The sequence below is a fragment of the Leptinotarsa decemlineata genome, unplaced genomic scaffold, assembly GCF_025532065.1.
Source record: "Leptinotarsa decemlineata unplaced genomic scaffold, Ldec_3_MD MMD2_tig00004307_RagTag_RagTag, whole genome shotgun sequence".
Taxonomy (NCBI): Eukaryota; Metazoa; Arthropoda; class Insecta; order Coleoptera; family Chrysomelidae; genus Leptinotarsa; species Leptinotarsa decemlineata.
In genome coordinates, this window is record NW_027412606.1 from 4208015 (window position 1) to 4225254 (window position 17240).

General features: G+C 35.6%; 1 protein-coding gene across 1 annotated transcript in view; it reads right to left on the reverse strand.

Moving 5' to 3' along the window:
• Nucleotides 1-201: 201 nt before the first annotated feature.
• The window catches only part of LOC111509904 (sodium-dependent neutral amino acid transporter B(0)AT3), a 35163-nt gene continuing 18124 nt past the window's right edge, over nt 202-17240 (reverse strand). The window contains exons 6-8 of the mRNA XM_074178799.1: nt 11211-11572; nt 7986-8249; nt 202-3132 (exon numbers count right to left, since the gene is read on the reverse strand). Of these exons, the coding sequence (XP_074034900.1) occupies nt 2937-3132; nt 7986-8249; nt 11211-11572 (822 nt within the window). The 3' untranslated portion in view covers nt 202-2936. The remainder of the gene's footprint in view (nt 3133-7985; nt 8250-11210; nt 11573-17240) is intronic.

Below are 17240 nucleotides of genomic sequence, written 5' to 3' on the forward strand. Positions count from 1 at the left end.
GCTGCCTTGCCTTGTGGATTAATTCATAGATTTGACTTACAACAGAACCGATTGTTCAATTTCACATCAAAGAATCACTTTTATTGACATTTCTTCGAATACTAATTATCTTGCATTCGTTTGTCTTTTGCCAACATATTCAGTTGGAGGTGCTTTGATTCCTAACATGATTCCAACATGAATCAACGAATGTGATTTGCATTGAATGTTTTCTTTCCTCTTGTAGTGAATTTTAAAAATGTCATAATTCTGAAAACTATCATTGATACTTGGTAACTCAAAACTGTTTTCTCAAAGTTATTTCTCTCAATGCACAAAAACGATGGAATAGTTGAAGGCTAGACAGCGGTTACAGATCTGTTCAACTTGTTCAACCGATTGAAAGGAACATAAGTCGGTGATCCTATTCATGAAAATCCCGAAATTTGAATTTTCAAACAAAATTTTTCCGATTTATATTATCGTCTTCTTTTTGTGGAACTGATCTTAAAATTTGTACATATTTCAACCGATTGAACTTGTACTTTGAATGTAACCTTCAACTACTCAAAATGAATATAGAGGCATGCCATTGAAATGCAATAAGTGAAAAAATATGTATTATGTTGTCAAACATTTATATTTATAAAATAGTTTATAGGTGCCTTCATTAAATTTAACTTACATTGTTTTCAAAATGCTCTTTGGTAATACGATTATAAAGAAATACAAATGAGTGTCAAAAACAAATAAAATTTATTTCAGAAAAAAATAAGAAAAATGTACATTAATAGTGAGTACGTCCACCCCTGGCTCTAAGAAGTTCGGCACAATGACGAGGCATGCTTTCCACCAAATTTCTAACTATTTGTTGTGGTAACTGCTCGTGAATCGTCAAAAGAGTATCTGCAACTTGGTTCAGATTTTGAAAGAATAGATGATCCTTCAAACGTCTTTCCAGAGCTGCTCAATAGAATTTAAATCTGGACTATTAGCTGGCCATACCATGACATCAATATTGTGCTCCTGTAGGAGCACAATATTGGCCAGCACGTTATCTTGTTGTGAAATGAAACCAGCGCTCATATTTTGGGCAAATTGTTGAATTTTTTTTTCATCTGCAAATATTACATTGGCCCACTGCTCTAAATTCTAATTACGATGCTCTTGACAAAAGTTTTTACGATTTCCTCGATGAGCTGGACCTAATCTAGGGGCTCTAGCACGTCGTCTTGCAGTCGGAGTTGTACTTCGTGAAGTCGGTTTGGTTCAAAATTCGCGTTCCCGTAGCTTCTATAAGGCGAATTTGCACTGTTCTAGCAGAATCGGTACGATCCCTAATTGCCCAAAGTCATAACAAACGATCTTCTCTGCGGGTTGTTGCTCTTTGTCGATTGGGATAAGGGGGTCTTTTTACTATGCCGTAAATTTGGTAGCGATTCCAAGCTCTGGAAACCGCAGAATGACACACATTAAGCATTTGGGCTATACGACGCCTTGATTACCCTACTTCTATCACTGCCACTGCTCTAGCAACTCGAAATTCGTTGAAGTACACCCCACGTATCCTCCTTCTACCCAATACATTAACATTCATTGTTTGAATTTCAAAATTTAATACCTATCACGAACTAAAGTAAAGTGAAACGAAATACAGAATTTTTCATATCAATGATTTTGTAGCTGAAAGTACAAAAAGAAGAAAAAAAGTAAAAAAGTAAACAACAACCGAATGGAACATGCACGGCCGTCGCCATGGGAAGGGATGGGGAGGAGCCTTCCCCCGCCTTTTCGACTTGGGAAAAAGTTGGGAAAAGTTGGGACATTTTGGGCCATGAAGATATTAAGAAATAATAGTGAAAAAATGAATAAAAATTAAAAAAATTAAAATGAGAGAAAAGAAAAGAGAAAGAACCGGGAGAAGGTTGGAATTTCCCAACATGCATAACTAGAAGAGAATTCTGAGTTGCTTGAAATCTTCAAAAAAGTTTAATTTCTCCCAAGTATGAAAACAGTCCTGAACAGTCCACAAATCTTGAAGTGACAATTTAACAAAATTCACAACTTTTCGCTGTTTTTTCTACTTGGAAAAGTTGGGAAATTTCGGGCCGTGAAGATGGAAATAATAATACTTGAAAACAATAAGCACAATATTATATAAGTGTTGTTTCCTTTTATTTGTATTGAATATTTCTATGCATGGTGGAAGACCAAGAACCTTGGTCTAAAGTAGAATAATTCCTATTATTATTTTTATAATCACCAAAATTCATTTTTGTTTGTGCATACCCTAACGGGCATAAGCATTCAGCCAATCTTTGGATAGCTAAGTAAGAAAATCAATATATTATAGTAGTAACATTAATCCTTCAGCTTTCATTTCTTCGAATGTTGGAAAATTTTGCTGGTGAGGTTAAGAAAATTTGGATTCCCTCCCCCCCTGGTTTTTCTTTTCTTTTACGGCCCTGGGAACATGATTAGAATTAGTATGGAGTACACACCAGAAGTTTTTATTATGAAATAATACATTTTTTTTCACTTATTGGATTTTAAGGACATGTCTCTAAATTGATTTTGAGTAGTTTATATGGGTACACCAGTAATTTACTCGATTCATTTATAGAACATCAACTTTATGTTTTCTTTGAACTATGAGGTATTAAACAATGAATAGCGAACTATGATCTTATTCATTCGCCTACTGTTTCGAATTTTCATAAAAACCTTCGGAACAAGAATAAGTCGCATAGAGATTAAAAAGCATTGAAAAGTGATACGAGCCCAATAACACCAATTCACTATCTCTATTATATTGCTCTTAAAAAATCAATATTTCAAGGAAACGTGAACACATAAAATGTTATTTTTATTGTCTACATCATCACATATTTCGAGAACTACAATTATTATTTATCTCTACGCGACTTTATTCTGTGAAACTTATCTTATTATTGTCTTCAAATCTCTTCATCGTCTTCGTCATAAGAATGGTGTGTTGGGCAACAGAGGCCTTCCGACCCGTCAGCCCTCATACAAAATAGTATTTTTTCTGCTGTAGTTACTTCATGAGGCATTATTCCATGGAAGTCCCTCAAATCGTTAGCTGGAAACCATGCCTTCTCATTGTCGTCTATTACCACATAACCAAACAGCCTACAACAGAAATAACTTCAAATTAGAAAGTGAATATCGTCAAATATCACCGAAGGAAATTTACAGACTCAATTCGAGCAATTTCTATTCAAAAAACTAACGAGATTTAGGACGTTAGTGGTAACTAACTACCCGTTTCTACCCGTCGGCTATACATGATGTTGGTTAAACCCATGATAACATACGCATCTCTGGTCTGGTGGCCAAAGATGAAGCAGGTACCGTCATCAACAAACTAGGTAAGTTGCGAAGACTTGCATATTTGGGAATGACGGGCGAATAAGAACTACCCCACCTGCATTGGCGACACTCCTGAATCTACCTACTTTACACTCTGTGATAATGGGGAAGGCCAGGATGGGCCAATTCAGACTGGAAAACTCACCGAACTACAAAAGATCGGACCGAACAGAAATTTTGGAACATGTGTAGGAATACATATTGAATATGTGCACGAACCACATGACAACGAAGTACACCTTCAACACAAACTTCACGGATAAAATCATAAGCCGTGAAGAGTGGACGAACATTAGTCAACCCGAAAACATGTATGGAAAAAACAGCTGGTATACAGATGGATCGAAGACCAAACATGGAACGGGAGCTGGAATATACGGAGCGGCACAGTTATCCGCTAGGACTATACATATCCGTCTTTCAGGCAGAAGTGTATTCTATCTTGCAGTGTGCAAGGCTTATTGAATTGAGACCTCAAAGAAATGAGCGGATCAATATTTAAACAGACAGCAAGAGCGCACTAGGGGCTCTAACAAACCCGATGGTGACATCAAAACTGGTCTGGGAATACCATGAAGAACTGAGTGAACTTGCAAACAAGAACAAATTAACTTTGTACGGGATGCCAGGGCATTCAGGAATCACAGGTAATGATACAGCTGATGAATGCGCTAGACGCGGATCATCAACTTCATATATAGGTCCTGAACAAGCTCTGGTGGTACCAAAATCATTGGTACAAAACCAGATTAGGACATGGACCAATAAGAAGCACTAGAGTACTGGCAACAAACATAGTAGAACTTTCATTAGGGAACCGTCCGAGAAAAGAACCGAAGAACTACTTCAATATAGTAGGGATCGGCTCAGAATAATCACAGGGTTACTGTGCAACGAAGGGAAAGAAACAGCTTTACACATCTTATGCGAATAAGAGGCACTAAATCACAGAAGGCAGGCAATATATGGACGTACGAAATTACGTCCAGAAGACGAACTAGTACAAACTAGTACAGGGAACGAGACTGATGAAATGAGTATCATGAGAAGATGGGAGAATAAACACAATAAGCCCAAGAGACTGAAGTATTTTCTGGAGACTTGGACTAAATAATATGAATATGACAAAGCCCAAATATGACTTACACCCTGAATATGTTGTATCTACACCTCAATTATTACAAACACACCTACTACACTCACCCTAAATATGTCATTTACTATAAGTATTCGAAAGGAGAAAAATAATGAAATATAAAATGAATAATTATTTACTATTTCATTTATACATTCACTAGTTGTAATTTCTTTCAACAATATTATGTACTTATGTGCTTCAAAATATTTATACGACTTTTCTGTCATTGCATACTATAGTGTTATACTTTTTAGTTTTAAGTTTAATATCACATACAAGCGATATTTTTATACTAAAGCTCCGTGATTTTTTCTTGTTTATTCAACTAAAATACATTCACTTCAATTTTTGTAAAATTTTGAGCTTTCATGGATAAACATTATTATTATTTTTAAAGACTAAATGGACAAGTCAGACAGCTCCCAAGGTACCAAAAAAACTACCCGTTTCAAAAATGGATTGAAGCATATGATAATTCTTGAAAAAAAACTGCATCATTATCTCAGATAATTGAATGTCCTTTTGTGCATCTACTTGATCTGCATGTTTTATGTTTGAGGGGAAGAACAAGTCTCTTCAGCCGACTAGATTTGAACTCTGCCTTTTGACTGACATTCTTTCCTATATATTTTGTATTGTCTCATCATTATTTATTCATGTAATTTGTATTTCAGTAGATTAAAACGATTATTATCTTATTCAACACAAGTTTTCGCTGGTTAGGCCCTATCCTCCGAAGTCCCGTTACATTCAAGAGGATCCGCCAGCATTATCAACCAACGACCTCTCTCCACAAAGTGGGGTGAGTGAACATTAGATTCGAGAATTATTACCTAAAGCAAGAGTAGTGAAAGAAGAATGGCAGCCGTCTGCAGTTGTCCGGCAAGCCGGCAAGATTTTGAAATTTGAGAGTAGAGACGGCAAAATTCCACCAAGAACTCCAATGATTCAGAACAACTATCTTGACAGAGTGATCTGGATAGTCTGCTGAGTTCGAAGGAAAAATTTTTATTATTTATCCGTTTCTTCTCCGCTTTTCGGACGATATTTGTCTTGCCAAGATCTAGAAACTATACGACAAATATCGTCTAGCTCTGGTGGTCGGGAATGATTTCATCAGCTTATTAGCTTACATGAACCCAAGTGTGGAAAACGAAAAATTCCAGTATATTCCACACTTTTCGTTTCTCACAACGGATTCAATTACCCTCGAAGCATTGGGCAACATCCGTGTCTCGTCAATACCGTAAAAGTGTCGAAAGTAGTAATAAAGAACTCTAAGGGCCGCGTTATGTCGATGGATATCGGCCGAGACCACATATGCTGAACATGATGACAGTAAGTGCATAAGAGTCCAGATATTTCGCGGCTGGCCTTGCACCTTGTGTCAGGAACTTTTATATCCATTACGCGTATGCGGTAGACTAATGTGTTGAAGACACCATCTTGTCGAGCCATGATAAACCCCTCATTTTCCGACTTCAGCCCACTCGACCTGAGAAAAGCGCAGATGAGGGGCTTTGATGAGCCAGGGTATTCAATGTTGTTGAAGAAGATTCCATCCATTGGCTTATCCATGTGCTACTGCAGAAGTGAAGTGATCTCTGCGGCTTTTACATGGGCAGCTGCCCTTAAGAAGAATGCTCCAATTTCTGCTCTCTCATAGTCTCATAGTCGGTATCCGAACTCCTGACGACTTTACACACTCCATCCAATACCATTCTGTCAGGTAAACACTTGAAACTCAAAAGTTCAGGCCCTCCCTGTTGTCAGGAGAAGTGCAATCGTGGAACGGACAATTTTGAATGCAAACTCCTATGGAGGTTCATCATTTTTCGGTTCTTTAGGTAGAGTTGATACAGCTTCTCCCGAACTCACTTCACTACTTCAAACGAGTAAAATAAGATTGTAATGGCTGGCATATTTGTTGCAGCAACTTTGTTCTTCTTCGACAGTTCCGATAACCAGATCTGTCGGATTTTGTACTGATACTTGCCGCGGAGAGAGTTCTTCACTGCTGTTACCACTTGTGAGTGACGTTATTATTATTATCATTATTATTACTCCAATAAGTAGTATTCTGAGTCAAGAGTCTTTCATATATAATAAAATTTCACCTATCGATACATCGAAACGTCATTTCAAAATCAATGGCCAGTAAATCAACTCATTTGAAATATACTTTTCCTACATTTTTCATACTATTCTGCTAAACTCAAATTGATTTTTCATTTCATCTGGACCTATATCTATCGTCATAGTTGAGGTACTTTTACTTATAATTATTTTTTTAACAACCATCCGGGTGGTACATTCTTCCGAGATGCTTTTATTTTCAGAAAGTAGCATTTTTCTGGCATTCTTGAAGGATAATGAAGAAAAACCCGTATCTCGATAAAAACTGGCTTTTCGAAAAAGTACTAAAGTATTTTTTGCTGGTATTTTTTGGCAACACTGTTTTTGACAGATCACGCGTGAATCGTGTCTTGTGTCATTGTCAAACATGTTTAGTTCGGTCTATAATTCAACCACGAATCGACTTAGTAATGATCAACGCTTGCAAATTATTAAATTTCATTTTCAAAATTCATGCTCGGTGGAGAAAATGTATCGTGCAGCGACGAGGGTCATTTCTGGTTGAATGGATACGGTAACAAGCAAAATTGCCGCATCTGGAGTAAATACCAGCCATAAGCATTGCAAGAGCTACCGATGCATTCCGAAAATGTCACTGTTCGGTGTGGATTATGGGTCGGTGGCATCAATTGGCCGCCTAGACCGTATGATTCAATGCTTTTGGATTATTTCTTGTGGGGTCATGTTGAGGCTCATGTCTACAGAGATAAACCAGCAACGACTGACGCCCTGGAAGCCAATATTGAAGCATTTATAAGTGAAATACCAATCGATATGTTAGAGAGAGTATGTCAAAATTAGACCTTGAACATGGGCCGTCTAAAGCGGAGCCGCGGATAAGATTTGCATGGAATCATTCTCAAACAGTAAATCATATTGATCGTTTTATCGATTCCAATGAAGATTTCATCAATTTTCTCTAACTTTTCGTGTTGTTTTGAAAATCAAATCATATACCTCTTGAAAAATCACCCGCTAGGTGACAAAAAAGTTTCAAAATCGATGTATTGAACCATTGGTGTAACAAAACTAATTTAAAATTTCGTGGTTTCATATGAAAAAGAGGATCTCATGATAAGGATCCATTTTCATCACAGAATGTTAAACAGTTCATGGAATATTTAAAAAAAATCGATTTTCATTCTGTACTTTTTTGTGTTCATATTTACATTCAATCGAATTATTCTTCAACCAGAATATGTGGTTCAATTTATGACCTACATTTTCGTTACACCCTGTAAATTTAGAATAAAAGATGAAGAAGAATAAATTAAACAATAACTGGACCTGTATGAACACTAAAGTAGTTGTTCTATCACATAGTTGATATTTTTCTTACCTGGCAATAGCAGCTCCAGGTATCCATAAGACGGAGGCCAACACCAAAACTGATATCAAAAGTATGGACCATACAGGCCAGGAATGCCTTTCAGTTTCACCTTTCGCAGATACCCAAACAGAATATCCTGATCCATCGACAGCTATTTCGATAATGCTCGCCACCAAGATGGAAATCATTGCCAAGGGAGAAAGATATTTCCAGCAAATCAACCAGTAGAGACCTGGTCTGCTACCAGTCATCATTTCGATGTCATCAGCAAATCTAAATGCAAATAGACATTTATAATATTTTTTGTTAAATGGATTCTTCGAAGAAACTATTGATATAGTCATTAAGAAAGTTAGAAAGTGTAAATATTATAACAAAACAAGCGAGAGATGATGTTGATGTATTCGTACTCAACATAGAAACAGCTATCGACAAAACCAAAAATGGAATGACTCCCGTTATCATTGGAGAAGACAGATATTTTCTCGATATCATAATTGGACACGCTCAACAGCTCCAAAAAGAAGTTTTCTAAAAAAGGGCAATGTCAAACCACAAATTAATTCGTCAATTACCCCTCATATTTGACATTTTGTGAAAAAATCACTCGAACTCATCATTTCATATATTGGAATCAAAGTCTTCCAAGTATAATGAAAACCTTCTTATTTTCGCTTCTTCGGCGGAGTGCGATCCGTTCTTTGAATATTGGAGGAGGTTGAAGGTCATCTTTCGAAAAATAAGTGATTCCTCCTTCACTAATTTCAAAATTTGATACAGTAAATATTGAGAAGAACCTCATAAAGAACTCGAATCTTCTTTCACTCTCAAGCAATGATTTCGGTGTCATCAGTAAATCTAAATGCAAATAGACTTTTAATCATAGTGTATAGGCTTTCATAGCCTATGTCGAACAGATTTTCCCATGTTTTCAGGTTTATTAGCCGTGGTCTGCAGGTTTTTATACCTTACGTTTCGTCTACTACTGCAGCAGACATTATCAAAGGCAGATCTATTTTGCATTCAGTGAGGAAAATCTGCCTCACTGAATGCAAAATAGTCTGCTACACATAATCCAAAAATCGAAAACCAATTTTCTTGAAAAAAGGTGGTTTTCAAAACATTGATTCATTTTGAAAATATAATATTGGTGATATATACTATTCTGGTTGATAGTATTGCTCAACATTGTCACTCAATTCAGCTTCTGCATATCACTGAATCACATCAATATGACTATACTTCTCTAGATTGTTCCTCTATGAAATACTGAATTAATAATAATAACAAATGGGCTTTATTCATTGACATACATTGTTTATGAAGAAGTAGATAAATAAATATAGTTTGAAAAAACTAAAAAACACGCTTTCAAAGAACATCGAACTAAAAAGTTAAAAATATTTTTTTTAAATGAGCTTGAAACGAAAACGAATGAAAAATACTAGTTTCTTTAAACTATATTTATTTTTCACTTTTTAGTCCGATTTATTGTCAAAAATAATAAAGTTCAATTCACTAGTATTATAAATCTTTAACAGATGGCGCACGAATGTATAATTCCTCTCAAACAACATAATGAAGCTTGAGGTCTAAAATTCTATAGCAATACTGAGATACAGTAAGTCTCCAACAGAGAGCGGACAGTTGTGAAATTTGTTTCGAAGCAAAGAGAAAATTTGCAGTAATAATTTCAAAAAACAATTCAGTCTTGATGTTTTGATTCAAAGTTTCATTCAAAATATTAATGGACTAAAAATATTTTTTCAGTGAATAATTTTATTTTTCAAATCAATCTTTTGATTTAATATGTATGCCTTAATTCTAATTTTTCGATTTTGTTAAATATTTGAGTTACTGAATTTTTCAGGTGTACAATTTACGATGAAGTTTTCATTGTTGAAATCCATATTCTGGTTTGCTTTCAAATAATCGAATTAGATTTTAAAATGTATCTTCGGTTTTGTTCAAAACTTTTTTCTGTACTGAATCACGGGTAATTGTAAATATTTAAATATTCCATCTGTGGTACAGAATTTCACTAACACTTATAATTCTGAAAATATGTTTTTAATTTTGATTTTCTTTTGAACAACCTATCAAGGTTACGTATAGCGGCATCTGCCCGCGAATGGCCCAAGCAATAATTGATAGTTACGTACAGCGTCATCTGCCCGCAAAGAGATCAAGCAATATTTGATAATTACGTACAGCGCCATCTGCCGGCGAATAGATTAAGAAATATCAATGAGGTTAGGTACAGCGCCATCTGCCCGCGAATAGATCAAGCAATAATGCCGATTATTCTATCAATACAGATCCCGAGCTTGAGAGTTACAAACAAACATACATACAAACAAACATACATACATACATAATGGTGAAGCTAATATAAAGCGTGTAAAAAATCAATGAAAAGGCGAAGTTCAGCCGAAGCAGTTTCACAACTTTACCTAGTATACATTGGTAAATGAGTAGTTCATGAATCTTTGTAAAACTGAGAAAACAACAAAGGTTATAAATGTCAAAGTAAATATTAAAAATCTATCCAGTTTAAATAAGGTAAAATACATAAAAAAACATACACAAAAGTGAGACAAAGGGAAAACCATATGAGCAAGGCATAACATGAATATATTATCTATCCAGAAGACTTCAGATATGTTTTCAACTTTTTCTTGAAATTATATATGGAGTAGTGTCTTAATTCACTGAGCAGAGCATTATATTGTTTGATAGAGTTGTAAATAAAACTACGAGAAAAGCAGGATGTCGAGTGTTTAGGAATAATAAAAGTGTGACGGTTTCGTGTCCTCGAATTATTATGAGATTTGAAAGTTCAATATCTTTCATATATATAAAATGACTTTTTTATATGAGGAATTTATGTGTATTGACGAGTAGGTGGAACAGCCAGGTTTAAGCAATCGGTAACCAACCTGACTCCTCGAACTTGGGGGATATATGGTCGAATTTTCTCACACCATAAGAAAGACGAATGCAATTATTTTGTATTTTTTGTAAGCAATTTACATCAATTTGTATCGAAGCAGGCCCGTAGATTATATCGCAATATGCTAATCTGCACAATATGAGGGTTTCGCAAAGTTTCAACTTCAAGTCATGATATCTCTACTTTCATAGAGTTGACGTAAGATACTGTACTTGAATCATATCATTTGACTTATCGTAATCACATTTCCTAGAATTTCATTATAAAACAAAGATACTCACCTTCCCAAACCATAAACATATGACACTCCAACACATTCGAAGAAAGCAATAATCAACAGTGGATAATTGCCACAGAAATTATCGAAGAGGACAAAAACGTAGCTGCCCGCTCCATGCGCGAATCCCATGGAGATGAGGCAACATACTGCGCAAATAGTTCCCGTTAGAATTTCCTTCGGAAGATTCGGAAACAGCTTCAGATCTACCACCGAGGTTACGACGCCTTCCAGAGTTCCGAATTGGGAGTCAATTCCGAGGGTAAAGAGCATGAGAAAGAATAGAACTGACCAGAATTGCGCGCCTGGAAATTGGTTTATTGCTTCTGTGAATATGATGAAGGCCAAGCCGGTACCTGATGCAGACTGCAACAAAGACATATTTTGAAATCATTCTTTATCAAATTCTGAAAACACTAAAACTAGGAAATACACTGATGGAAGTAAACGTGAAGTGTTTCTCCCAAAATGAAGAAATTGGTAGAATACGTAGGTAGATCAAAAATACCTATTACTAATTTACAAATAGTGACAATGAATGAAACGTGAGTTTTTCTACTCACTTCGTTTCAAACTAATCATTACGTGTTTGACAGCAGGTTGGTAATAGCTCATTCAGAATACACGTGTATTCTAAATTTATGGATTTTCACTATAAGGGTTTTACAAAAACCGCGACACGTGTTAGCATAACTAAGAGTTACTTCTAAATTACACCTTATATACTATAACCTAGTACCTATTCGTCTACCTAAGTAATAAATCTACCTGAAAAAGTCAGGTATCAATACATATTTCTAAATTCTACATGGAGGGGTTTGTATTCATGATCGAACTCATGTCCCTCTGAGATTAGATGACTGGCATATGTGGAATTCATTTTTCCGTTCTGAAAACTATATTTGTGTTCCTTTATGCGGGTTGTAATACCTGGGGTGTTAGTCCAGATTATTGCTGTACTTAGTATCAAATTTAATTATTTACTGCCCTCCATCTGTCACCAATATATCACCATTCCGTAGGGCTGCTGGACTCGTGCCAAACGCACGAAGGTTGGTCTTTTGAACCTTAACTACACTGAGGGTTTCCCGTTTGAAATTCCTCCTGTTGAGGTTGAAGCTTAATTTTATCAGCTGAAGGCCGATTAATTATTCTATAGGACAGGGACTTACTCAATTTAACGAGCCAATAAAAGAGAAATGTGCGGTTATAGATATATTAAAAAAAAATGAATAATTGTTACCAAAATTTAACAAAGTTATAGATTGCAGTATGCAGTATTGCAATTATGAGCCTCCACAATTTACCATCGTGTAAAGAGTAGATATATATATACAAATAAATGAAAAGAAAACCGTATAAACCACTTGAATATAAAAATAAAATACAATAAACCCGAAGAAACAGAATTGTTCGTACCACAAATCCCTCCTATAATAAATACTATACAAAAATTAGATAACTCGTTATCAGCTCAAAAACACATTAAATTGTATTGCCTGTAAGGTAGGCTTCCACCTTATACCTGAAATTCTATCAAAATAATGACCAAAATAATAAAAACTTTTTATAGGCTTGCCTGGCCGCCGTACTAATATTGACTTTCTATCACTTATATATCAATTGAAATTTTACTCTAAGCCAAGGAGGAAGTGGTATAATTTCCTTGTCATTCTTTTCAACTTCAATGCCTCAAAATAACCAAACCCAAGAATAAAGCTCAAGGTGACAACCTCTCTCAATAAAACTACATAGGTGTTAGTACAATTTGAAATTTGACTCACGATACTCCGTTTATCCTGGAGTATTCGATTACCCTAGCTGCGCCTGTGATATGTCCGTCCTGTCCAGTCCTGATTCCGTAACCCTGGCTAATGCCACAAACCAAAACACCAAAATATTATTTAATTCACCGGCCTAACGCCACTATGCCGCAAGATTCACTCCGTCGCCCCGGTATCTAGAAATCAGTATTTCTGACTATTTTTATTCCGCTTACTCCCGTATCCCTCTGACTACCATTTATCGCCTGGAGTCCCGCTGACTACCCGTCTTCCACTGACCGCCGTGTTCCCCTAACTCCCTATCGTCACCGTTTTTTTTCGGTCCTCCGCAACCTCCGAACCCCCCAGTACCGTCTTTAACGAAAAATAAGTTCTTTCTCTCAACTTTCCGTGATTGGTCATTCCCTACGGTCTTGCTGAATTATTTTCCATTACCCTTCCCATTTAAAACTTATTTTATTTTTCATCGCACGTTATTGGTCACCCTCTGTTTTTGATAAGATGTGGTTCTGCCTATTTAGTTATGGCGGCTCTTTTCCGAGTCAACACAATTACCCGCCAGACCTTGGGTCAGCGGTTTCTCAATCGTTCCTAAGAAACGTGATTATGGGCACAGGTAATGTATACGGTATTTGGGTACTCTAACTTACATGGCGACGGCGAAACCGACAAAGTCTTACAATCATATATTATATTCCTCCAGACGCTAAGTCATCATGAGCCCGTTTTCTGCCACTGGGTTCAATGTGACCGTTAAAATGTAATCGCGAAAATGCTTATCTAAATATTGAACTGACCCGGCAGAGAGATGCTGTTCACAAATGAATTCTTATTTTCACGAAATTAAATTAACCTTCTTCATTTCCCTTATAATGGCAATTATTACAGGGTTTTGAACGTTCTTCCAGTTTGACCTATATAAAACATCGGACATGACCCACACAATAATTTATACACTCCTGATTTTTCTGAAACTGAACTTTCATCTTTGTTATTTTTGATGTGCACGCCCAAGTTGTCGTTGGTTTTGAAAGCAGTATTTACACCATTGCTGTGCAGAAAATCTGAAATATTTGTAGTGGGTTGGCCTGAGTAGGTTAAGGTTCTATAACTTTTATCCTCTTTTCTTCGAATTGGGTAAACTTCTTTCAAAGCTTGACTGTATAACTTCTTTGATGATAAAGAATGTATCAGACCACTACCAAGGGTACATTTATCAGTCTGTGGATCATACTGTTGAAAGCTGCTACCTTATGCTGATATGGGTGGGTGGACGAATTATGAATGATAATATCTGTATGTGCCGGTTTACGATAAATTGAAAAATCATGTTTGTTGTTAACTTTTGCTATTGTCAAATCCAGAAAATGTATAGATTCGTCCAGGAGTGTATAAATTATCGTGTGGGTCATGTGCGATGTTTTATATAGGTCAAACTGGAAGAACGTTCAAAATCCGCATAAAGGAACACAAATATAGTTTTCTGAACGGAAGAATAAGTTTCACATATGCCAGTCATCTAATCTCAGAGGGACATGAGTTCGATCATGAATGCAAACCCCTCCATTTCCAGAAGAAAGGTTTGAAACTTAACCTGTTGGAGAGTATGGAAATAAACAAATTTTATTGAATTTGTTCACACGCAGGTAATAATAGTTAGATATATTCACATGTAGAATTTCGAAATATGTATTGATACCTGACTTTTTCAGGTAGATTTATTACTTATGTAGACGAATAGGTACTAGGTTATAGTATATAGGGTGTAATTCAGAAGTAACTCTCAGTTATGCTTGAAGAAGCTATTGTATAGCGAAATACGTGTCGCGGTTTTTGTAAAATCCTTATAGTGAAAATCACAGAATAAACTCTATTGATTAGTTTTTTTTTATCATATTCTCAGTGGAAATATTGTTCAATAGTTTGTGGGTTGGTGATGAATCTAGTCATTTCGTGAATCAACAACCATTTGTTTTGATTATGAGCTGTCATTCGATATCTCGTAAAAATTCCTACAGCAAAAGCAAGAGGAAAAAACGAATATAATTTTGAGAATTTTATGAGTTTGAGAAAGAAGGAAAACATAACTTCGTTTTCCGAAAACGTTCTTCTCGTTTATTTCAAAGAATTAGAAAAAACAAATTTTTCACTTGTGGGTAGTTGGCTTCTTATCCTGATCCTAAGTAATATATTATTAAGCTGTTATGAATGAGTTATTTTTGTTCTTGTTGGCGAAAAAACTTTTTAATAATCCCGAGTAGAAAAGTTCAAATTTGAATTGAGAATTTAATTTTCTCTAGTTGAGTGCTATCAATTGGATATCAGTTTTTCAACGATTTACGATGTCAGACGATGAAAAATGTATCATAAGTTTTTGTGTAGATTATATTAGGTTGTTTCAACAGTTTCATTTATTTAATGTCATGTGATACTGATCGATAAAGAAATATGTTCTCTGTAGCCGGAAATTCACTTACAGATTAATATACCGTCAGGTCAAGCAACCAGAAATCAAGAAATGGGTTACGCTAACATATTTTGGAAAAAGAACAGAGATAATTGCGGGTTTCTTCAGAAAAAACAATGTGTAAGTGGCATTTAAACCATATGGCAGCTTATCCCATTTCCTTGTCAATGCCAGAGATGGTGTGGACAAGTTGGAGAAATCTGACGTTTATAAGCTCAAGTGTCCAGTGTCTATGTGTCCAGTGTCCAGTGTCCAGTGTCCAAGTGTCTATGTCTGACAATGTGGTCGAAGTTTTCAAAAACAAATGTCCTTATAGGACGAAAAGTGGTAAAAACATAAAAAGTTTCAATTCTCTTTTCTTCATCGCAATAACAACTGTGTGAGTTTAAAAAATCTGAACAAACTTCGTCTCGAACGAAGGTCCATTGCCTTAATGCAATTCTTATATTTTTCTTATTGGTGCTCTGAATAATGTTCAATGAGAATATGTTCTAATATTATACATAGATTGTTGGAAAGAGAGGATTACACTATTTGTAATGATCAGTCTTCTCTTTGCCAGATGTCTGTTCCAGTTATACGCTTCTTGAAACATCTATTCTGAACTGCGCTATCAATTACGATTTCAATGACGTCTCTTTTGATGAATTGAGATGTGTAGTGATTATTGTCCCGTAGAAGTTGGTTTCTCATCATGGACATTTTCATCTCTTGTAAGCCCTCATCACTTTCACACGTCCAGCTTTTTCAATATGAAACTGATGCGTATAATGATTGGATTTTTGGCCACATAAAAATTCAGTATTTTTGAGACAGGATTATGATAACTTCTACACTCAACGTAGAACAAAACGTCAAAAAAAGTAAAGAGACTATGAAAGAACGCATTTAGACAGATGCAAAACAATACAAAACTATCGACGAAAAAGTTGTCGAAGTGCCTGAAAAGATAGTAGTCAGTTGACTAGAGGTCTGGAGAGTATGGTGGGTAATGCAGAACTTCGACGTTCTATTCGTAAAATTTTTGGACGATGTTTTGTGAAACGTGCCGTTATCGTAAAGCCGTTATCGTGTCCATCCACTGTTCTGTGACCTATGGTGGGCAAGTCTCCGCGAGAGTCCTCGAATCGTCGTCTTAGATTACTTTAGGTCGAGATTACTTTAGGTCGACCACTTCGGGACTCATTTTGAAGGCTATAATCTCCGGAACTGAATTTGGCATACCAACAACCAAATGCATACCGATTTCAAAATGTTTGGTTCATTTTTACGTCTATTTCGGCAGCTGTTTGATTCGATTTGAATTCGTAGAGAAAAATTGACCGAAAATTACTTAACAATATCATATAAGCCTAAAATTCACATTCGGGATAAAATTAACATAATCAATATATAGAGTACACAATTTCCTATTCATCAATATTTCCCAAGACACACTAGAATAAATACTTTTATTCATATAGGACAATAGACATCATCTCCTGTACAGTAATAGAGTAGCACAAAGTGCTACAGATATACAAATTAGTATGTCTGTAGTTAACGAAATACTCAAAATCAAGTAACTGGATAAAAAAATTCAAATTCACATGTACAGATCTAGATTGCCGTCAACATTGAAATTATAGAAGCGGACGCATCTGTAAAGTGGAAAGTTAAGAAGAAAATTTGTTCTACTATTACCTATATCTAGAAGTGTTCTAGTTTTTTTTTGTATATGATGTACAGTTCAGAATGAAAATAATTAGACAGTAAAGTGAATAAACAATATTGTTGATCAGTT